This window comes from Hirundo rustica, chromosome 35 (assembly GCF_015227805.2).
Source record: "Hirundo rustica isolate bHirRus1 chromosome 35, bHirRus1.pri.v3, whole genome shotgun sequence".
Classification (NCBI taxonomy): domain Eukaryota; kingdom Metazoa; phylum Chordata; class Aves; order Passeriformes; family Hirundinidae; genus Hirundo; species Hirundo rustica.
The window spans coordinates 373,516-397,133 of record NC_053484.1 but is presented as its reverse complement, the minus strand read 5'-3'; the positions used below and the strand labels follow the sequence as shown (position 1 = coordinate 397,133).

At 56.6% G+C, this 23,618-nt stretch overlaps 1 protein-coding gene across 1 annotated transcript; it reads left to right on the top strand.

Moving 5' to 3' along the window:
• Positions 1-323: 323 nt before the first annotated feature.
• FAIM2 (Fas apoptotic inhibitory molecule 2) lies at positions 324-22,914 on the top strand. The gene is made up of 12 exons (XM_040088725.2): positions 324-515; positions 2,234-2,414; positions 5,882-5,985; positions 6,099-6,163; positions 6,740-6,793; positions 10,844-10,894; positions 11,479-11,518; positions 12,195-12,232; positions 13,669-13,756; positions 14,686-14,781; positions 18,253-18,306; positions 20,424-22,914. The coding sequence occupies exons 1-12, from the start codon at positions 501-503 to the stop codon at positions 20,571-20,573; spliced, it is 936 nt and encodes a 311-aa protein (XP_039944659.1). The 5' UTR covers positions 324-500; the 3' UTR covers positions 20,574-22,914.
• Positions 22,915-23,618: the final 704 nt, after the last annotated feature.

The following is a 23,618-nucleotide window of genomic DNA, read 5'->3' as shown; positions in this document are numbered from 1 at the left end:
CATCCCATCCCATCCCATCCCATCCCATCCCATCCCATCCCATCCCATCCCATCCCATCCCATCCCATCCCATCCCATCCCATCCCATCCCATTATCCCATCCCATCCCATCCCATCCCATCCCATCCCATCCCATCCCATCCCATCCCATCCCATCCCATCCCATCCCTTCATCCTCTCCATCCCATCCCATCCCATCCCTGCATCCTCCCCATCCCTGAGCCCATTCCCTCACCCCCCCTCCCCATCCCCGGCCTCTCTCCATCCCTCCCATCCCGGTCCAGCGCTGCCTTTCCCGGCTCCCCTGTTCCTGGGGCTGGGAATGGTACAGCCCTGCCCGCAGCGCCCGCTGCTCCGGGGACGTTGCTGGAAGGTGAAGGCAGCGGCTGCGGGAGCTGCGGGAGCTGCGGGAGCTGCGGCGGCCGCATCCAGCCCCGACGCTTCCCGGGAGAAGGGCTGGAAGGGACCCCGCGCCCAGCTCCGTGCCCATCCCAGCAGCCATGACCCAGGGGAAGGTAGGAGGGAGGCCGGAGCGGGCAGGATGAGTCCGTCCCTGTTGCATAACGGCGCGTTTGGAGGAGGAAAGAGGGGCGGAGGGAAGGGATTTAAGGAATAAAACCATGGAGAGGGGAGCTGGGCACGGACCCCGCCATGGGGGAGGAAGGGGCTGGGGGGTGGAAGGGATTGGGGGGCTGGTTTGGGGGTTAGGGGTTGGTTCAGGGGTGATTTTGGGATCAGGGGGTGGTTTAGGGGTGATTTTGGGGTCGGGGGCTGGTTTAGGGGTGATTTTGGGATTTGGGGCTGGTTTAGGGGTGATTTTGGGGTCGGGGGCTGGTTCAGGGGTGGTTTTGGGATCGAGGACTGGTTTAGGGGTGGTTTGGGGATTTGGGGCTGGTTTAGGGGTGATTTTGGGGTCGGGGGCTGGTTCAGGGGTGGTTTTGGGATCAAAGACTGATTTAGGGGTGGTTTGGGGATTTGGGGCTGGTTTAGGGGTGATTTTGGGGTCGGGGGCTGGTTTAGGGGTGATTTTGGGGTCGGGGGCTGGTTTAGGGGTGATTTTGGGATCCGGGGCTGGTTTAGGGGTGATGGATGCCCAGCTCAAGCCCTGTTGGACCCGTGGCCGTTTCTCCCCATCCCGGGTGCCGGGGGGCTCCGGGAGGTGTTTGTGCTGCCCCGTCCCTGTCCCCACCTGGCACCACCCGGCACCGCCCCGAGCATCTCCTGCCCGCCCCGGGGCCTCTGGATTTGGGGGATTTTTGGGTTTTCCAACGCTCTCAGACCGCGGGGAGGGGGGGGTTGTGCATCCTCTGCCAGCTCATGCGCCATCACCATGGCAACGCTCTGGATGCAGCTCCATCCCTCTGGATCTCCTTGGATATCTGGGGGGCAGGGAGGGGGTTTGCGTGGTCTCGGCCCCCTAAACACAAGGGACAGGGAAGGACAGGGAAGAACATGGAAGGACAGGGAAGGACAGACCCTGGGGGCTGGCTCGGAGGTGCCACAGCTGGATCTGCCCATGGACACATCCCAGCCTGGCTCCTCCTGTGTTTCCAGGGCCTGTGACCCCTCTGCTAATTCCTGCTCGCTCTGGGGCTCGTCGCGATCCCAGCCCCACATCCCTGGGATCTGTGGGATCGCCGTTCCCGGGGCTGGGCTGGCTCCCCGCGGGCAGCAGAGGAGCCCAGGCTGACAGCTTATCCCGGGCTGGTCTGCAAGGTTAAAGGGATCATGTTCCCAAGGAGAGGCGAGTGCTCGGGTTGGCTCCTCGCTGCGATCCCGAGTCCTTCCAACGCCGCGGAGCAGCAGAGCCGAGCCTCCACACGGGCAGGGAGGAAGGAGCCAGGAGAAAATTCCAGAGGGCCAAACCAGAGCATTCCTGGGAGCAGCTCCCCAGAATGGGTGTAATTGGGAATGAAGGGTTCAGGGTTTTCTGCCCAGGAACGAAAAGCTCTTTTTAAGGAGCAATGTAGGAAGTTTGACGAGAAGCAGAGAATTCCTTGGATGTTTTTGGTGTCACGTTGAGCCCGAGGCGCTGCGGGGGCTCCCTGTCTCCCCTCAGACCTCCCTGCCTGGAACTTATCCCAATGGACACCTCCGGGGTGCGGGGATGGGCCGGGTGTCTCCCAGTTCCTGACCCCTTTTTTAGAACCTGTCCGTGCCAGGATCTCATCCAGGGTGTTTTCTGGGATGGTTTTACTCAGGTCTCTCTCCCTCTTTGCCCCTTTCCGTGCAGCTCTCCGTGAACAGCAAGCCCCCCAGCTCTGAGGGGCAGGGGGACAAGAAGGACAATGCCACAGCTCCCCCGGCTCCTCCGTCCTACGAGGAGGCGACAGCGGGAGAAGGGATGAAATCCGGGGCTTTCCCCGCGCCGCCGGCGGCCCCGCTCCACCCCAGCTGGGCTTACGTCGATCCCAGTAAGAACTTCCATGGCTGTACTGGGGTGAGCCCCTGGAAGGGGGCAGAGATCCCCCAGGACTGGAGAGGAGAGGGGGAACCGGGATAAGAGGGGGACCAGGGATAAGAGGAGGGATTTGGTGCCCAGTTTGGCCCAGGGCAGCGCTGCAGCTGTGAGCTGTGAGCCTCTGTCTGCTCAGGAGCATCTCTGTCGATGTTTAAAAGTCTCCATCTCCCCACGAGCGTCTCCATCTGCAGATAAAAATCCGTGTCTGTGAATAAAAGCCATTCCAGCCATCCCAGAGACCTCCACCCCCTTCCAGACCTGGGAGTAAACTCCTTCCCAGTCCCACGGTGGGAGAAATCCCCATTCCCAGCTCGCTGCCATGGGTGATCCCAGCTCCCGGGGCTGGATGGAAAGTCCTGGAGCAGCTGCAGGGATCCCCCCGCCCCCTCCTGCCGCTCCTGCTCATCCCCAGCTCTCAGAGCAGCTGAGGTGGCACAATCGGTGTCACAGCCCTGAGTGCGGCTGTTGGCAGCTGGTGGCAGAGCCGGGGAGGCTGGGACACAGCAGGAGCCCAAGGCTGGATTGTTCCAGCATCCTTGTGGCCATTCCTGGGCAAACCGACCGCTTTTCCAACACCCTGCAGCTCCCTGGAGCTTCTGCTGGGCCGTAGCAAAGGACAAAGCCCTGGCCGTGCCCAGGGAACGGCTGCAGGGGGCTGGATCGGGATGGCGTGGCTGGGAAGTGACCCTGAGGGTGGCTAAGTGCTTGCCCAGCACAGTTCCAGAGAAAACGCTGGAAGGATGGGATTTAGGGACTCCCGAGCCCTTGCCCTGCTCTATCCTTCGCTGCCTGTTCCATCCATCTGCAGGGATGGGATGCTTGGGGAAGGGGAAGGAGTGAAAACTTCCTCCTGGTGTGTCTGTGCCAGCATATTCCGATGGTTTCTCAGCCTTTTCCCTAAGGAACAGAGGGGATAAATCCTCCCCAGGTGGCTCTGGGGATCATCTGGATTTCTCTGCTGTCGCGATGAATTAGGGTGGGTGAGGCCCAAATGGGGTGGGATGGGGTATTTTGGGTCTCCAGGTGGGAAATCCACTCTCTGGGATGTCTCACGCCTTACTGGGAGCACCTGGAGAGAAGGGAATGTGGATTTGGGGTTGTTTCTGTCACAGCGAACTCCGTGAACAATGTCCTGCTGTGGCCTTGGACGGGGGGAGATGGATGTGGGGACGTCAGGAGGGAGGAGGAAAAAACCCTCTGGATGCTGAGGACACCGGCAGGGAGGGAGGGAGGAGGGTAAAACCCTTCAGGCTCTGAGGTGTCAGTTGGGTGTTTGGAGGACAATTGGGGGTTTAGGTGTGATTGGATATTTAGGTGCCAATTTGGTGTTTAGATGTGATTGGGTGTTTAGGTGTCCCTTGGGTGTCAATTGGGTGTTTAGGTGTCAGTTGGGCATTTAGGAGTCAATGTGTTGTTGGGATATCATTCAGGTATTTAGATGTCAATTTGATGTTTAGGTGCCAATTGGGTGTTTAGATGTGATTGGGTGTTCAGGGGACAGTTTGGTGTTTAGAGGTCAATTGTGTGTTTAGGTGTCGGTTGGGTGTTTGGGGGTCAATTGGGTGTTTAGAGAACAATTGGGTGTTTGTTTAGATGTGATTGGGTATTTAGATGTCAATTGGGTGTTTAGGAGTCAATTGGGTGTTCAGAGGACAACTGGGTGTTTAGGTATTAATTTGGTGTTTAGGTGTCCATTGGTTTTTTAGGGGCCAGTTTGGTGTTTGGGGGTCAATTGTGTGTTTAGATGTCAATCGTGTGTTTAGGCGTCAATTTGGCATTTAGGTGTCAATTTGGCATTTAGGTGTCCATTGGGTGTTTAGATGTCAATTGGATATTTAGGGTGTTTAGGTGTCAGTTGGGTGTTTAGATGTGATTGGGCATTTAGGAGTCAATTTGGCATTTAGGTGTCCTTTGGGTGTTTAGATGTAAATTGGGTGTTTAGGTGTAAATTGGGTGTTTGTTTAGGTGCCAATTGGGTGTTTAGATGTAAATTGGGTGTTTAGGAGTCAGTTGGGTGTTTAGGTGTAAATTGGGTGTTTGTTTAGGTGCCAATTGGGTGTTTAGGGTGTTTAGGTGTCCATTGGGTGTTTAGGAGTCAGTTGGGTGTTTAGGTGTAAATTGGCTGTTTGTTTAGGTGCCAATTGGGTGTTTAGGGTGTTTAGGTGTCCATTGGGTGTTTAGGTGTCCATTGGACATTTAGGGGCTGCGATTGCTTTGGTGCAGGAGGTTTGGAAGTGTCCCAGGGATTCTTCCAGCCCCAGGTACTCTGGGCCCGATGAGGAATCCAGGAGGTTCAGCTCCAGCGGGAAGGAAGGAAGGACCGAGGGATTTACTGACAACAGAACAGCACCAGGGATTTATTTCCTGCTGGGGTTGCCTAAGTGAGGCTCTTGCATTTCGAATGAGCAACTTTTGGCCAGGAAAACAGGAGAAACTCAGGATCAGGGCCTTGAGTTTGGAATTCCCGGTGTCTGCTCTGAATTGAGAGGGTCTTTGCTCATCTTCCTGAAAGATTTGGGTATCCCTGAGCTTTAGGAGGAGCGGAGGCATCTGTGGACCAGGCAGGGGCAGGAATGTAAAGCAGGAAATAACGCAGAAATCCTTCTGTGGAAACCCAGCGGGGGAACTTCAGTGACGCAGGAGGGGACATCAGCAAGGGAAGCAAAGAGGGCGCAGAATGATCATGGAATCGTGGAATGGTTTGGGTGGGATGGGACCCCAAAGCTCATCCAGTCCCACCCCCTGCCTTGGGCAGGGACACCTCCCACTGTCCTGGGTTGCTCCAAGCTCCGTCCAGCCTGGCCTTGGACACTGCCAGGGATGGGGCAGGGAAAACCAGCCACAGGAGCTTCTGTTCCTGTTTTGGAGAAGCAGAGACTGGCGCGGGGATTCGGGGATTTGGGGAAGATTTTTCTCGCTGGTGGCATCGGAGCCGTTTCCTCCTTTTCCAGGCTGAGTGCTTAACTGTTCCCTGAGTCCCTGCTTGGAAATGGGATTGAGGGATGGACCTCAGGGAGCTGCCAGGAGCTGCTCTCGGAGCAGGGGACGTTGTTGACAAAAGCCACGATGCAAACACAGCTCAGGAGGGAATCCTCCTGCTCCCCCGGGGGATGCTGAGTCACGGCTGCCCTGGGGATGCTTTAATGCCCGGTGAAAGAAGGGCAAGGGATGATCCCAGCCCTCCAGCTGCTGCGGAAGGTTTGGGGTTTCCTCAGACAGGGGTTAAGCCTGGTGTTGGGATGGCTGGTGGGAGTGTTCCCCCCCTCTATTCCCAGGGATGATCCTAAGGAGCCGCAGGAGTGGGAAGCAGAGGAACACCTGGGAATTTGGGGCACCTGGGCTGTGATTGCTCCCTGGGGTCAGGTTCGGGCGGCCAGGGGGGAATTGGGGTGGGAGCTGCTCTCTTTGGCCTCTCTGCAGGCACCAGCCCCAGCTACGGCAGCGGGGGGTACCCGGGGGACACGGAGCTGCTCACGACCTTCAGCTGGGACGACCGCAACGTGCGCAGGGTGTTCATCAGGAAGGTGAGGGGGAGACGCGTCCCTCGTCCTCCGGGCTGGCAGAGCTGGAGCCCCCAGCGCTGGGAGGGGCCCGGCTGTGCTGGGTTCTGGGATCCACGGATCACCTCTCCCTGCAGGTGTACGCCATCCTGATGGTCCAGCTCCTGGTCACCGTTGTCATCGTGGCTTTCTTCACCTTCTGGTAGGTGCTGGGCGTGTCCCGAGCCACCTGGGCAGGTTCCCGGGGGTTGTGTCACTCCTGGATTTGTCTTTTCTGAGTATTCCAATAGAAAAACAAAGCTGGGGGAACACTCAGAGGCCTCTCAGTCCTTTTGCTCCCATTCCCACCCCCGCTCAGGATTGGATCATCCATCCTGGGCGATCCCCTGGGCAGTAACCGCTGGCTTTTCCCTGTGGGAGTTACTGGATCCCAGCTCCAGGGCCTGGGTTCCCTCCCCTGCTCACCCCCCCTCTCCAGCTCGGGTGACTGAGCGCTCTGGGTGTGCGTGGCTCGTGTTGCCTCCAGAATAAATAATGGATCACTGCCAGCCTGAGGATTTGGGCTCCCTAATCCCCTGTGGGAGCTGTTCCCGACCAGCTCCGGTGTGGAACTGGGGGGTCAGCGCTGCCCTTCCCACCTGGCAGCTGGAATTCCCACAGGCTCAGGCTGCCCAGGGGATTCACCTGGGCTGGGTTTTTAATCCCCACGCTGGGGCTATTCACTGAGCTGTGAGGGATTGGATTTTTCCTGCTCAGGGTCTTTCCTTCTCTCTTGCAGTGAACCGGTCAAGGGTTACATCCAGACCCACTCTGCCTGGTACTGGGCTTCCTAGTGAGTATCCCTGGCTTTTCCAGACAGCCTGGATGGGGCTGTGGGGGTGTGGGAAGGGTCTCCAGCACTTCCCAAGCACTTCCCTGTCCCGCATGTGAAGAATCACTCCGAAGTGTCCAGGGGTGGCTGGGAAAGGTAGCGGAATCATGGAATGATGGAATGGGTTGGGAGGGACCTTAAAGCTCATCCAGTGCCTCCCCTGGCACCTCCCACGGTCGCAGGGTGCTCCCAGCCCTGTCCTGGACACTGGACACTTCCAGGGATGAGGCAGCCACAGCTCCCCTGGGCAGCCAACCCATGAGGGGAGCAGGTGGAAAACCTCACCTGAACGAGCCAGAGGCACCAGAGAGGTGAACTCCAAACCCTTCCCCAAAAATGGCTCGAGAAACCAGGGTTGAAGTGAATACTGAGTATTTCCCGCAGAAAAGCAGAGAGAACTGGGGAGCTTCCAGGGGAACTGTAGAAAATCCTACAGGAGACCCGGAAGGAGGTTCAGGGTGCCTCAGAGGCTTGATTTTGGGAATGTCCCCTGGGAAGCTCCAAGAGCATCCAGGAAAACACTGACACCTGGAAGGATGTTCAGGGTACCGTGGAGGCTGAATTTTGGAATTTTCCCCTTGGAAAAGCCAGGTGGCTGCCAGGGTTTCCATTGCATAATCCAGGATTTGGAGGGGTTGGGATGTTCCCGGCCATGTCTGAGTGGGGCTGTCACTCCTGGGGCTCCATCCCAGAGCCCCGAGGTTGGGATGCCGTTCCTTGGTCCCCCAGACCGGAGCTTCCAAGTTCTGGGATCTCCTGGCTCCGCGGTTTCCTGCTGCTGGCGGGGTCAGTGCTGCTCATCGAGTGTGAGGTGAACTCAGCTCTAATCAGTTCACACCCAAATCAGGAGATGAGACACCGGCTTATACAACGTGGGGAAACGCTCCAACCGGCAGGAACGGGCGCCTCCGGCAGCTCCCCGGCACCAGGAGGGAGCCAAAGGTGCTGCAGGGGGCAGCCGGGGTGGGAGAGGCAGTGTCACCTCACAGGGTGTAGAAATATGCCTCTTCCTGCTGCTGAGGACTCCAGGATGGTGTAGATAAATGTAGACGAGAGATCTCTGAAGTTGGGTTTTAGAAGATGAGGTTTATTGTAAGGGATGCGAGGCCTTGCTCTGAGCTGCCAGGCTGCAGCTGGTGGCGAGGCCCAGGGAGAGGGGGAAGGGAGAAGTAGGGAGAGGAGATTCCAAGAGAGGAAAGTCCTCGGGAAAGGTGCCAGGCAAAGAGAGCAAAGAGCAAAGGGAGCAAAGAGCAAAGAGCAAAGAGAGCGTCCAGCCCCCCGGGACCCCTTATCAGGGGGCTTCAAGGTGGGCTGGAACAGGGCTTGTGCCAATGGGGTTACAGATACCTGATACTTCAGGGGAGGGTCACAGGTGTGGGATGGACCATACATTGAGGGGTGAGACAGAACATTCCATTTGACCTCTGGGTCTGGCTGCAGGTAACTTTCAGATGGTCACATAACTGTTTTCCCAGAGATCCAGTATCTAATACATCTCAAACATCAAAACTTACTTTCAATTCTATCTCACTTACAGGTTTCTCATTCTCAGAATAGAGGCAATCATATTTATAGGGTTTTTTGGCTTCTTCCTCCCCAACAACAGGGGACACGGAGGAAGCTCAGCCATGCTCCAGTCCCCACCTTGGCCTCTGGGGTCAGCTGTTCCAACTCCCTGCCCAGGTGGAGTTTATCCCCTCCTGTTTTCCCGTGGGAACACCCTTGGGGCAGCTGGGGGGGATCTTTCCCGCAGGAATTTCCCCCCCTGTGCCCAGGTGAGACCCCACCTGCAGAGCTGCTCCAGCCCTGGGACCAGCACGGGGAGGACGTGGAGCTGCTGGGGAGAGTCCAGAGGAGGCCACGGAGCTGCTCCAGGGCTGGAGCCCCTCTGGAGCCAGGCTGGGAGAGCTGGGGGTGCTCAGCTCACTCCAGGGAGAGCTCCGAGCCCCTGGCAGGGCCTAAAGGGACTCCAGGAGAGCTGGAGAGGGGCTGGGGAATGCCAGGACACAGGGAACAGCTTCCCAGAGCCAGAGGGCAGGGATAGGTGGGATATTGGGATGGAATTCTCCCTCTGAGGGTGGGAAGGCCCTGGAATGATTTCCCAGAGCAGCTGTGGCTGTCCCTGGATCCCTGGAAGTGCCCAAGGCCAGGCTGGACAGGGCTTGGAGCAGCAGTGAGAGGTGTCCCTGTCGTGGCAGGGGTGGGATGGATTTTAAGGTCCCTTCCCACCCCGGCCATTCCATGACTTTAATATTGTCTGGTTTTTTTCACTGCCCGCTGAGCCAAGCCCTTCCCCCCATTCCAGCGTCTCCAAAAGCTTTTCCTGCTCCATGCCTGGATCTCCTTCCTCACCAGAGACCTCTGTAAAATTAAGACCTCTGCGAGCCCCAGGATGTTTTCCCGGTGCTGGGGCGGCAGCTGAGCGGGAATAAATCCAGAGCCGACAGGGGATGGAGAGCTCCGCTGGCTCTGTGCTCCCGACAGTCTCTTTCCAGCTGCTCAGCCGTGTCCAGCCTGGCTTTCCTGGTTTCCCAGTGGGGGAGCTGGGCCTGGGTTTATCTCCGTGCCCTGCTCGTGGCCCTGGGCTCTGCCGTCACCTCCCTGCCCTGGCCGAGGGTCAGTGGCTATCGGGAGCCATCGGCACGTCCGGAACTGCTGCCTGGGGAAAGCTGGGGAGCGGCTTCCAGGGCCTGGAAAAACACCCGGCTGCAGGAGGGAGAGCGTCCCACCGCAGCTCTGGGGCTGCCGTGCTTCCAGAGGGGTCAAATCCTGGGAGATAAAACTGCCAGGACCTGGGCGGAGCTGGGCAGCCAGGGCACGTTTGGCTCTGCTGAGCCGGGGGGGATCCTCCTGCCCTGGGCTCATCCCTGCCCTGGGCTCATCCCTGAGCAGCTCCTCCTGCCCTGGGCTCATCCCTGAGCAGCTCCTCCTGCCCTGGGTTCATCCCTGAGCCCTTCCCGAGCAGCTCCTCCTGCCCTGGGCTCATCCCTGAGCCCTTCCCTGAGCAGCTCCTCCTGCCCTGGGCTCATCCCTGCCCTGGGCTCATCCCTGAGCAGCTCCTCCTGCTCTGGGCTCATCCCTGCCCTTCCCTAAGCAACTTCTCCTGCCCTGAGCTCATCCCTGAACCCTTCCCTGAGCAGCTCCTCCTGCCCTGGGCTCATCCCTGCCCCGGGTTCTTCCCCAAACACTCCAGCAGCAGAATCCTGGCACGGGTTGGCTTGGAGGGACCATAAAGTCCATCCAGTGCCACCCCTGCCGTGGGCAGGGACACCTCACACAGTCCCAGGTTACTCCAAGTGTCCTTGGGCACTTCCAGGGGTGGAAAGTCCAAACCTTCCCATTCCTGGGGGGACGTAGCGTGGGAGCAGCTCTCTCCTCCAGCACAGCCCTTCCAGCCCTGCCCGAGCCCGGCAGCATTTCCAACTTTTCCAGCCCTTGGTTTAAGAACCTCCAGCCTTGACACCACCAAGCCAGAAAGGGGCAAAGCCTGGCACCTCCACATGAGAAACTCACAGAATCACGGGATCTTGGGATCGTGAGGGCTTGGAAAAGCCCCTGGAGATCGAGTCCAACCATCACCCTCCTCTCAGCACTGACCATGTGTCCCAGTGCCACATCCACAGGCTTTTGGACACTTCCAAGGATGGGATTCCACCAGTGCCTGGGCAGCCCCTTCCAATGCCTGACCTCCCTTTCCATGAAGGAAGGGAAGGGATTGGGAATGGTTTCCTAAGGGCCAACGCAATTCCACTTCCTGCCCTGTTTGTCATGGACACTCTTGGGTGCTCTCTGGGGTCTGAATCCCACCCTCAGCTTTTCCAGGGAGGTTTTGTCCCGCCCTGGGGATGGGCACATGCGGAGGGGGCCCCTGAGGGCAGGAAGGAGCTCAGTGACCTCGATCAACTCCTACCGGGTGTTCGCATTTCCAACATCCCCATCCCATGGGAATTCCCCTCATCCCCCCATCCCAGGCTGGTTTCCCCCCTCTGAACTCTCCCTCTCTCCTTGCAGCGCTGTTTTCTTCGTCACCTACCTGATCCTGGCCTGCTGCTCGGGGCCCAGGTAAAGGGACGGCTCTGGGACCTGGGGAATGCAGCAGGAATGTTCTCCTCAGGTTTCCAGCCCTGTTCTGGGGCAGGGATGGAGCTGTGCCAGCAGCTGCTGTGTTTCCATGGGATCGTGGAATGGGTTGGGTTGGGAAGGACCCCATCCAGTGCATCCATGGGCAGGGACATCTCCCACTGTCCCACAGTGCTCCAGGTCCCATCCACCCTGGCCGTGGGCACTTCCAGGGACGGGGCAGCCACGGCTGCTCTGGGAAACCCGTGCCAGGAGCTGGAAGCAGCCGTTCCAGGCCGGATGCAGCTCAGGAGTCCAATTGCAGCTGTGATCTGCAGCAGGAGCTGCCCCGTTTGCAGCTCTGGATTCTGGGAATTAAACATTCCAGAGGATGCTCCTGCCGGCTCCCAGAGGAGCTGGGATGTCCTGGGGACTTTTGTCCTGCTGGCCCGGGAGGACCCTGCTGGGTGACTGCGCCCTGCACCGCCCCTGGCACTTGTGCACAGGGCACTAATTGCCATCATGGGCATTAATTACCCTGCAGCGTCATTAATTCCCCTGCTGACTGCGCCCCGTTTCCTCTGCAGGAGATACTTCCCATGGAACCTGATCCTGCTCAGCATCTTTGTGAGTAGCACAGCTGGCCAACATCTGCCCTGCGGTCAGAGGGGCTCCAAGGGCGTGCACAGGGCTGGCATTCCTGGGGAAAAGTGGGAAATTCATCCCCTTATTGTCCCGTGCTTGCGATGAGGAGCTGTGGTGGCACTGGGATGGGAGAAGCTGGAAAAGAAAGGGAGCCTCTGTTTGTTAAAAAATTGCAGAAAATAATCTGTGGAGTCTGGTGGGGACTGGGATTGGAGCTGGGGTGAGAACTGGGGTGGGAACAGGAGTGGGAACAGGAGTGGGAGCTGAGATGAGCAGGGATGGGAGCTGGGATGGGAGCTGGGATGTGGGATGGGAGCAGGGATGAGAGTTGTGTCCTGTGCAGGAGGGATGCAAGGATGCAGGAGCAGGGATGCAGGAGCAGGGATGCAGGAGCGGGGATGCAGGGATGCTCCCGCGCCCTTTCCCCTCCCTCTGCCCTCTCCTGTGGCTGTTAATCACTGGAGGGTTCCAAACGCTGCCGGAGTTCCTTCTCCTAAGAGTCTGAGAGGCTCCTCTGCCCTTTTCCCTGGGATTGAGGGATCCCTGCCCTTTTCCCTGGGATTGAGGGATTCCTGCCCTTTTCTCTGGGATTGAGGGATTTCCTGTGGGGTCTCCTCCCGGGATGTGAGGGCACTAACCTGGCTCCGTTTTCCCCCAGACCCTGTCCATGGCCTATCTCACTGCGATGCTCTCCAGGTGGGTTGGGCACAGTCCCGTCTCTTCCTGAAAAAATTCCCTATTCCTGAGGGACCTGGGTCCCCTGAGCTGTCTGGGGCTCCCAGCAGCCGCACAAAGCTGGAGCTTCCCTGTGGAAACACTTTCTAAGGAAGGTTTCCAAGGCCTGTCCTTGTCCCACTGGGGGATTCCCGCATCCCAAATCCTGCAGGAGAGCCCTGGAGGGCCAGGACAGGCCAGGGCAGCACCTGGATGGGCTGGAGGTGACCACGGTGGTCCCACGTCTCTCACTGGGCAGGTCCCAGGCAGGTGGGGCTGCAGTGAGCCAAGGAATTTTTTCCAGCAGTTTCAGGAATTTGTATCCCACAGCCTGTTGCCTTCTGCTCATTTGCAGCGGGAAATCTGCTCCTGGCTCACGTGGGAGCCTGGAGAGAGGGACATGATCCAGGGCGGGTGATGGATGCGCTGGGACAAAGAAATCCGCGGCCTCAGCAGCGCCAGGGGGAAAACTCCAGTGATCCTGCACAAATCCCCCCAGGGAGAGCAGGACGGGCTTTTCCAAGGGCTGAGCCTGGCACTGCAGCCAAAATCCTGATCCAGCCTGGAAACCATTCCAGCCTGAGCCCGTGGCCTCTGTCCCTGCTCCAGTCCCTCCTCCCTGCCCCGTTCCAAAAGCCAGGCTGGGCAGGAGCCCGGGCGCTGCTCCTTTGGTTCCCCTCATGCCGCGGTGACTTTGCTCATCCTGGTTTTGTTACCTCCCAGTCAGGATCTTCCCCATTCCCTGTCTGTCCGTGGACTGTCACCGAGACACACAAAGCAGTCACACACGGACAAGAGATTCTCGCAGAGGTCCTTCCGATCCAGCTCACAGCTGAGAGAGAGCAGAGAGCAGAGAGTCCCTTTGTTTATTTTTTAACTTTTTATACATTTGTGGGTCTAGCAGAAGATTGGCTTTTTGGGGTTTCCACCCCTCAGCCTCAGTGGCCAGACCAATTGTCAGTTACAATTGTTTTCAGGTTAGAAATATGCAAACAAAGGACAGAGAATGAAAAACAAAGGATTTGTTTACGTTACATCTGTGGGAAAAGGTAGAAAACTGCTCTTAATGTTGTACAATAACTAAAAAGATCTGACTCCATTTAAGAAAATCAAAAGGCTCAGAAAAACCAGGGTAACAGTGGACAGCGGGATTGGTGCGCTTGGAGCTGCTCTGGAGCCCTGGGAGGCCCAGATAGACCCTCCTGCCTTCCCTCCATCCTTCAAAACACCAGGAAAACCCATCCAGGCTTCTTTTCCTACCCTTCCTTTTTTAACATTAATGCGGAACGTTGATAATTCCAGCGCTGTTTGTGCCCGCAGAACTCTGCGCTTTCCTCGCCGAGCTCCTGCCTGTCTGAATCCCCCCCTCCCATCCCTGTGGGAATGATCCAAACGTTGTTTCCCTGGTAATTTTGCAGTTACTACAACACCAAGTCGGTGCTGCTGTGCCTGGGGATCACGGCCCTGGTCTGTCTGTCTGTCACCATCTTCAGCTTCCAGAGCAAGGTGGGACTGGGAGCATCCCTCGGGAAGGGGCACCTCTGGGGCAGGGCAGGGGGCCAGGGGAGCTGGGAGTGTCGGGAAGGCTCCGGACACAGGACCAACCCTGGGGATGTGGCGGGGAGGTTGGAGTAGATCAGGACGTGGTAGGGAGGGATGTAAACGGGGCTGGAAGACGTGGATATACGGGAATAAAACGAGAATTTTTTTGGTGGGTTGGGACGTGTCGTTGTAGGACACCAAAGAGAGACTCCAAATATTTCAGAAGGCAAAGAGCATGGAAAAAAAAGCTTTATTGTCTAATTCTTACCGCTTTTTATAAGGTGTTCTGATACAGACTTGACATGTTTGGTGAATAGGAACGACACCTCTCTAATCCCACTGGTGAAACTGAGAAACAGCAAAACACCGCCTGGAGAAAGATTGTTTTAGGAAAGGATGGTTGTTTGGCCGAGGTTGTTTTGAGAAGAGGCTTTCTCCAGAATTTTTTCCTTGGGAAAAATTAGTGACTGCTAGCGGGCTGAAATCTCTCAGACCCAGAAATATCAGGGATGCGCCGTGGGTGTAAATGGGACTGGAAGATGCCGGCATGAGGGAATAATCTGGGGTTTTTGGGGGATTGGGATGCGTCACGGATGTCGGTGGGGCTGGAAGAGGCAGTGTGGTGTTACACTGGGAATTTTGGAGGGTTGGGCTGTGGGATACAGAAGGACACAAAGGCGTGCGGTGGATTTGGGATTCCTGGTGCGCCGCCGGGGCCTGAGCCCGTCCCCGCGGCGCTGATGGGGATTTGGGAAGCGTTGGCTCTGCTCCGGGGGTGGCTGCTGGGATGGAGGGGCAGACCCAGCCCCGGGTGAGTTCCAGAGGGCCTCGGGAGCTCGGCTGGCCCTGGATGCAGCCTCTGGAACGGGACGTTCCCCTTCTTCCGCCCGCAGTTCGACTTCACGTCCTACCAGGGCGTTCTCTTCGTGCTGCTCATGGTGCTCTTCCTGGGGGGACTGGTCCTGGCCGTCATCCTGCCCTACCAATACGTGAGTGACCAACCAGCCAAACCGGGCCAAACCGGGCCAAACCGGGCCAAACTGGGCCAAACTGGGCCAAACTGGGCCAAACCGGGCCAAACTGGGCCAAACCGGGCCAAACCGGGCCAAACCAGGCCAAAATGGGCCAAACTAGGCCAAACTGGGCCAAACTGGGCCAAATTGGGCCAAATTGGGCCAAACTGGGAGGGGGGCCCTGTTCCCAAAAACGGGCAGGAACCCCCATGGGGGGACGGAGGAGCGGGGGTCATTCTCTGGTTGGACCGTGAGATACGGCTCAAGGATGGAACTGGCCCAGGGTTGAGGAGGTTTCCTGCTGTTCCTGGTGTGGAATCATGGAATGGTTTTGGTCACGAAGGACCTCAAAGCCCAAGCAGTCCCACCCCTGCCACGGGCAGGGCCCCCTCCCACTGTCCCAGGCTGCTCCAGCCTGGCCTTGGGCACTTCCAGGGATCCAGGGGCATCCACTGCTGCTCTGGGAATTCCGTTCCAGGGCCTCCCCACCCTTGCAGGGAACAATTCCTGCCCAATCTCCCATCCAGCCCTGCCCTCTGGCAGTGGGAGCCATTCCCTGTGTCCTGTCCCTCCATCCCTTGTCCCCAGCCCCTCTCCAGCTCTCCTGGAGCCCCTTCGGGCCCTGCCAGGGGCTCGGAGCTCTCCCTGGATCCTTCTCCTCTCCAGGGGAGCATTCCCAGCTCTCCCAGCCTGGCTCCAGCCCCTGGATCAGCTCCATGGCTCCCTTTGGAATCCTTCCAACACATCCATTCCCTTCCTGTGCTGGGACCCCCTGGATGTAGGTGGGATCTCACCTGAGCACAGGCCTCAGTTTCCCCTCAGTAAAACCCGGGAAATGAGCACATTAAACCCTGTCCCAAGTCCAGGGCAGGACTTGGACTCAGGACTAACCCCTGGCACCTGCAGGTTCAAATCTTGAGGTCCCATTTTCTCAGCAACGACCCTGGGGCCTGAGTGACCCTCGGGAGCCAAGTCTAAGGGGACGGTGACACCCCGAGTGTCCCCAAGACCTACCCACCCCTCACACAGCTCCAGCCACCTCCTTTGGCCTCTCTGGCTGCTCCTGGCCCCAGCCGTGCCCAGGGGAAATCTTGGAGCAGCTTCCAAGCACACCGGAGCCGGGCTGGGCTGCATCCCGGGGTGTGTTGTCCTGGGAGGTGTCACTCCCGGAGAGCCAGAGGTGGATGAGGGAAGGGGTCCGGGGCCAGAAATCACCTGAGAGGCTCCTGAGATCCCAAATCCCTCCCCATCCCAGCCAGCTGAGTCATTCCCTAAGGGAATTCCCTAAGGGAGACCTCCAGCACATTCACACCGGTGCCAGCCCTGGAGCTGGTGCTGGACAAATCCAGCCCGGGGATTCCAAAGGGTCGAATTTGGGCTGGCTGGGCTTGAGCTGCTCCTTTTCCCAGCGGGAACGTGAGGCTGGAGCAGCTCCCAGTGCCAAAGCGCAGCCACGGCAGGGGAGACAACTCCTCCTCAGCCGAGACGTGGCGAGTTGGGAGCGAGCCCGGGAGGCAGGAGGGAACTCCGGAGGGGCAGGAACAGCCCTGGCTCCACTGAACCCATCTCGGGTTCAACCAGCACCTTCTCCTGGCTCCTCTGGGACACAGCAGGGGCTGAGCTTCGGTCCCAGCTCCTGTGGGACTCCACCTGTGTCTCCCACGGATGGATGTGTTTAAATTGCGCTCGTTAATTAATCACGGAATCACGGAATACCCTCAGGGGAAAGGGGCCCAGCGGGGTCATGCAGGCCTGGTCCCTGCCCAGGACATCCCAACAATCCCGCCTTGTACCTGGGCGTTGTCCCAATGCTCCCGGAGCTCTGGGCAGCTGTTCCAGTGCGGGAAGAACTTTTTCCCAATGTCCAACCCAAACCTCCAGATCCAGCAGTTCCCTCAGGAAAATTAAAGCTGGGTCCGGCTCTTGGAATATTTGGTGTTTCTTCCAGTGGGATCAGCCGTGTTTGGGTGAATAAATCCATTCTGGGGGTGCTCCAAAAGTGTTCCCATCAGGAGAGTGCCGGCACTGGGACGTGTGGCTGCCCCACAAGTGCCCAAGGCCAGGCTGGACAGGGTTTGGAGCAACCTGGGAGAGCGGGAATTGTCCCTGCCCATGGCAGGGGTGGGACTGGATGGGTTTTAAGGTCCTGTCCAACCCAAACCATTCCATGATTTCCACAGGACACTCACTGGGGCCAAGTGCTGTTCGGAGTAGCAAACACCTGATGGGGAAGTTTAGGAGCCAAAGGGACAAAAAGATGGGATCAGAGAGGGAGGAACTGAGGCCCTGGGTCCTCTTCTGTGCCATAGAAACATTCCCAAAGGAGCTGTTGAAGCTGGAAGTGGTGCAGATCCAGCCTGGGCTTTTACAGCACTTTCCCAACGTTCCCTCTCCACCTGGGAGCCAAATACCTCGGGAGTGAAGTCCTGCGTAGCCCATTCTGTCCATCTCTGATGGCTGTGTCTGTGTCCATGTGTCCCTGTCCATGTGTCCCTGTCCATGTGTCCCTGTCCATGTTCACATGTCCCTGTCCATGTCCATGTGTCCCTGTCCATGTCCATGTGTCCCTGTCCATGTTCACATGTCCCTGTCCATGTCCATGTGTCCCTGTCCATGTTCACGTGTCCCTCTCCATGTCCATGTGTCCCTGTCCATGTCCATGTGTCCCTGTCCATGTTCACATGTCCCTGTCCATGTTCACGTGTCTCTGTCCATGTCCATGTGTCCCTGTCCATGTTCACATGTCCCTGTCCATGTGTCCATGTGCCCTGTCCATGTGTCCCTGTCCATGTCCCTGTCTGTGTCCATGTGTCCATGTGTCCATGTCCGTATGTCTGTGTCCATGTCTGTATGTCCCTGTCCATGTCCCTATCCGTGTCCATGTGTCCCTCCCTATCTGTGTCCATGTGTCCCTGTATCCCTGTCGTGTCCATGTGTCCCCACCTCTGTCCCTGTCCCTGTCCCTGTCCCTGTCCCGTTGGATTATCCCTCTTTCTGACCCAGAGATGGGGCTCCTAGGAGTGTTTTAAAGACTTTTATTCCATTTTCAGTCTCATGTGAAGGGTGAGACGGTGCAGATGTTACAATTCACGCCATCACAATCAGAAACTGAACTATTTTCTAATTACTGTACACTAAAAGCATTTCTTGGCCTATCAGCTTTTGCCACACAACGCTGTAAATGCCTTTTCAGCCAATCATCTAAACAGACCCCTCCTGGGTCCTACTACAACGCACCTTTCACAGTTTCATTTCTCCAAAATATCCGGTCTATTTGCGAGGTCACCATTTGGAGCTCATTTCTGGTTCAATCAATGTCTGTCCTATCCCACGGCCTTCCTAAGTCAGCAGATTTTATCTCAGGGTTTGCACAGAGATGCACAAGGCTGTGTGAGCTTTGGGAATTCTCCACAAATCCATTTCCCGCTCTGTGTCCGTGTCCTCCAGGTCCCCTGGCTCCACGCGATCTACGCTCTGCTCGGGGCTGGGATCTTCACCATGGTGAGTGGCTGTTCCCGGGATCCGGCAGGGAAAACACTCGGGAAGGGATCTTGGAACCTCGCAGGGAGCTGGGATTGCAGAGCTCGGGGTGGCCCTGGAGCAGCGATCCCAGTGGGAGCGGAGCCCGGCAGGGGAGGTGTGAGTGCCACGCCGTGTGGGGTGCTCACCCGTGTGGGGTGAGCAATCCCGGCTGGATTGCTCCGCAGGGATCCTGGGGACGGGCCAAAGGTGCCTCTGGAGAGGAGCAGGCAGAGCTGAGCCCGGCACAGCCCCGGGAGCGACGGGATCCAGGGATGAGGCCGCACGGTGGAGTCGGCGCAGGTTGGGCCAGAGCGAGCCAAGGATCGGGATGAGTTTGGCTCCCAGAGGTGCAGAAAGACAGGGAAGGCTGAGACTGGGGATTAGGAGGCATTAGGACGGTTTACACAGGCGGGAAAAGCCCTGGAGCCGGGCAGCTCCTTCAAGGAAAGGCTTGGCTTGCTCCTGGTGGTCCCTCCAGAGCCTCTTCCGAGCGATTCCCGGCCGGGCTGGGCTGGGATTCAGCCGGGAGAGCGTCTGGAGCGGTGCCCGGTGGTCCCTGGAGCCGGGGCTCAGCCCGGGGCTGCCCTGCGCTCCGCGGTGTGGTAGCGGCACGCCAAGCGATAACACGGAGACGGGAGGTCTGCAGTGCGGAGCTCCTCCCCAGGCAGAGAGCCAGCCTGTTTATTTCTTTCATTTTTATACGTTTGTGGGTCTGGTTGTGGATTGGCTTCTGGGGTCACTACCCCTTCACCCCACCGGCCAGACCAGCTGTCAACCGACATTATTTTCAGGCTAGAAATAGGTAAACAAAGGACAGGGAACGAAAACAAAAGGTTTGTTCACGTTCCCATACGTGAGAAAAGCGAAACACTGCTCCTAATATTGTGCAGAAACAAAAGAAACTGACTCCATCTTACAAACAAGTAGAAGGCTTTGAAAAAACCTCAGAAAAAGCAAGGTGACACCGAGGCGGTGCCGGGGATCCGGGCAGTCGGGCAATTGCCTCCATCACCCATAAAAGTCACTCCAAGGGAGCACAGGGAGCTCAACGCTGATTCACAGCTCAAGATCCCTCTGTGAAATACAAGGAGGCTTCAACGCCTGATAATTACCCCATAAACATCCGTCACAGCCTCGGCCTTGTTACCCTGGTTTTTCTGAGTTTTTTAAAGCCTTTTTGAATTTCATAAATAGAGTCAGATCTTTTAGTTACTTATAGTTAGAATATTAGAGCAGTTTTCTACCTTTTCCCACAGATGTAACATAAACAAATCCTTTGTTTTTCATTCTCTGTCCTTTGTTTGCATATTTCTAACCTGAAAACAATTGTAACTGACAATTGGTCTGGCCACTGAGGCTGAGGGGTGGAAACCCCAAAAAGCCAATCTTCTGCTAGACCCACAAATGTATAAAAAGTAAGAAGTAAACAAAGGGGTCTCTTCTCTCTGCTCTCTCTCAGCTGGGAGCTGGATCGGAGGGACCTCTGCGAGAATCTCTTGTCCGTGTGTGACTGCTTTGTGTGTCTCGGTGACACGGCCTGGCCCTGCCGGGGCAGCTCGGCTGGGGTTTGTTCTGGGGGGATAAAACAACATCTCCTGGAGGACAGTGCAGCCCTGGAGAGCTCTGGATCCGTGGCAGAAGGAGGAACGGGAGGGAGGAGAAAATGGTGGATTGCAGCCATGCCGGGGATTTCTGGCGGCGCTGCTCCGCATCCTGCTGGGGCCGGGTCACGCTGTGACCACCTCATTCCCCGGCAGGCGTTTCCCACCCGGGGGAAGTGTGGGAATAACAAGCTGTGGGCTCTGGGAGACGAGGAGGAGGCAGGGATGGAGGAAGCCTGAGGGAAGAGGGCCTGGAGTAGGAGTCACACTCAGGGTTTGATTGTCAGGAGCGAAGTGAGGGAAGGGGAAAGTTGCAGCTCGTTCAGGGCCTTGTTCTGAGCTGTTAAATTGTGGTTACAGCCCATAAAAAGGAGCTGCACTTTTGTCCTGGGTCCAAGGAAGCGGTGGAGACTTCTCCTGTAATTAGAGCCCTTCCTGCCTCCCTGGGCCAAACCTCCCTGTCACTGTCCCGGGGTTTCCTCCTTTCCCTTCCAGTTCCTGGCCCTGGACACGCAGATGCTGATGGGGAACCGCCGCTACTCTCTGAGCCCCGAGGAATACATCTTTGGAGCCCTCAATATCTACCTGGACATCATCTACATCTTCTCCTTCTTCCTGCAGTTTTTTGGCTCCAGCCAGGAGTGAGGCTAGCGGGGCAGGATCCTCCCCGTGCTGGCAAACGTGAGGGGTTAAATTGAAAAGCAGAGGCGAAAGGGTTCAAAGCCGCCCACCTGACCCAATTTCCCCCATTTCTGGTCCATCCAACGCCCTGCGGAGCCCCGGGCCCCTCCCGCAGCTTTGCGCATTTGCTGTCAGGCCTTTGTGACCCAGAGAGCAAAGCAGGGCTTCAGTGTCGTGTCCCTTCTGCTCCCCCCACTCCCGCCCAGTCCAAACCAGTCCAGAGACTGGGGGCAGGAGACCGGCACCAACCCCAGGGGCTGCCGGAGGTGTCCTCTGAGTCCTGCCCGTCACGGGGTGAAAGTGCTGCGACAAAACAACGGTGAGGGCGGCAGAGCAGGGAATTTGGTCAGATCCTGGCAGGAAAAGCAGCTGAGCCCAGGGAAAAGCCTTGGGGAATCCTTGCATTGCCCTGTTTCCCTCATTCCTTTGGAGCTTGGTGGCCACTGCGCTGTTCCCGGTGGCTCCTGCTGTTGGAAACGTGGAGTGTGGGATGACAGCTGGATTTCAGTGCTCCAGGCACAGGGAACCTGTTTGCTCAGGACGTGCAGCTCTCTGAGGTCATCCCTGGTGCCACTGCAGGAAGAATTCCCCTGGATCCCTTGCATCTGGCTGTGGGGCTGAGTACATTCCCTTCCCTTCCCTTCCCTTCCCTTCCCTTCCCTTCCCTTCCCTTCCCTTCCCTTCCCTTCCCTTCCCTTCCCTTCCCTTCCCTTCCCTTCCCTTCCCTTCCCTTCCCTTCCCTTCCCTTCCCTTCCCTTCCCTTCCCTTCCCTTCCCTTCCCTTCCCTTCCCTTCCCTTCCCTTCCCTTCCCTTCCCTTCCCTTCCCTTCCCTTCCCTTCCCTTCCCTTCCCTTCCCTTCCCTTCCCTTCCCTTCCCTTCCCTTCCCTTCCCTTCCCTTCCCTTCCCTTCCCTTCCCTTGGAATGCGCTGATTCCCTTTGGAGTGGAGCTCCTCACTGGAGGGGTTGGGATCCCAGGGAAGGAACAGGAAATGGAAGAGAAGAGATGGAGTTTCCACGCTGGGAAATGCCACTCCACGTGGGGAATGGGCTGGGATCCTGTCACCCACCCTGAGGATCTGACACCCTCACAGAATTGTCTTGGTTGCCCCAAATCAGCGCTCCCAAGGCGTTATTCCCAGCGGCCGAGGCCCTTGGAACGCCGATGTTCCCTCTCCCTGCCTGTTTTCCACTTCTCCTCTCCCAGACGGGGATGTCAGCGCGGGCTCTGGATGTGCTTAGGTAACTTTCCACCGTGGCCACGCTCACATTCCCCGTTTGGGGCTCAGCTGGCTGATCTTGGGCTGTAAAGCTCCGCAGGGAGATAAGGGGCCTTTTGCTCTCATTCCAAGAGTGATCCTTCCTGCAGATAGGACCTGGTATCTCCCATCTCGCTGGGAATGCCGGCGAGTGCGTCACGGAGCTGCCTCCAGCAATAATCCCCGCTGGAGAGGGGCTCTGCCAGAACGCTGGGACGGCGCATTCCTGCTCCTTCTGCCCTGGGTTTTACCCCGCACACGTCCTGTCCTCCCTCCACACGTGTCCAGGGAAAGTTACTGCGCAGGGAAAAAAAAATGCTCCGGCCCCTCTGCGATGAGCACAAGAGATGCTTTGCCCTTTTTCCTTCTCAAAACAACCCCCCAAAAAACCCCAGACAGATAAAAAAACGGAGTCAGGCACGAAAAAAACCCCAACCAGATCAAAAAACCCCAATCAGATGAAAAAAACCCCAATCAGATCAAAAAAACCCCAATCAGAGAAAAAACCCTCAAATCAGGCACAAAACCCCCCAGCCAGACCAAAAAAACCCCCAAATCAGGCCAACCCCCCCCAATCAGATCAAAAAAACCTCAACCAGATCAAAACCCCCCAACCAGATTAAAAAAAAAACCAAATCAGACCAAAACTCCCCAATCAGATCAAAAAAACTCAACCAGATCAACCCCCCCCCCCCGCCCAATCAGATCAAAAAACTCCAACCAGGCAAAAAAAACCACAATCAGGTCAAAAAAGCCCAACCACACCAAAAAACCCAAAATCAGGCATGAAAAAAACCCAACCAGATCAAAACGCCCCCCCAAATCAGACCAAAAAACCCCCAACAAGGCCAAAAAAAACCCCAATCAGATGAAAAAAGCCCCAACCAGACCAAAACCCCCAAAAAACAAACAAAAAAACCCCAAAGAACAACCAGGCGCAAAAACCACAACCAGACCAAAAACCCCAAAAAACCAAAAACCAACCAGGCAGAAAAAAACCCCCAATCAGATCAAAAAACCTTCAATCAGAAAAAAAAAAAACAACCACACCCAAAATCAGTGCACAAACCCCCTAACCAGACCAAAAAAACCCCATCAGATAAAAAAAACCCCAAGCAGATCAAAAACCCCAAAAATCAAGGCATGAAAAAAAAAACCCAACCAGACCAAAAAAAAAAAAAAAAAAATCCAAAATCAGACCAAAAACCCCCAATCAGACCAAAAAGCCCCAACCAGATCAAAAAACCACAACCAGGGCCGAAAAAAAAACCCCAATCAGATTAAAAAAAAACCCCAGCCAGATCAAAAAAAAAACCCCCCAATCAGATAAAAAAAAACCCCAACCAGATCAAAAAAAAACCCCAATCAGATCAAAAAAAAACCCCAACCAGATCAAAAAACCCCCAATCAGATCAAAAAACCTTCAATCAGAAAAAAAAACCCCAACCAACCCAAATCAGGCACAAAAACCCCTAACCAGACCAAAAAAAAAAAAAAACCCAATCAGATAAAAAAAAGAAAAAACCCACAAGCAGATCAAAAACCCCAAAATCAGGCATGAAAAAAACCCAACCAGACAAAAAAAAAAAAAAAAATCCATCAGACCAAAAACCCCCAATCAGACCAAAAGCCCCAACCAGATCAAAAAACCACAAACCAGGCCGAAAAAAACCCCCAATCAGATTAAAAAAAACCCCCAACCAGATCAAAAAAAACCCCCCAATCAGATAAAAAAACCCCAACCAGATCAAAA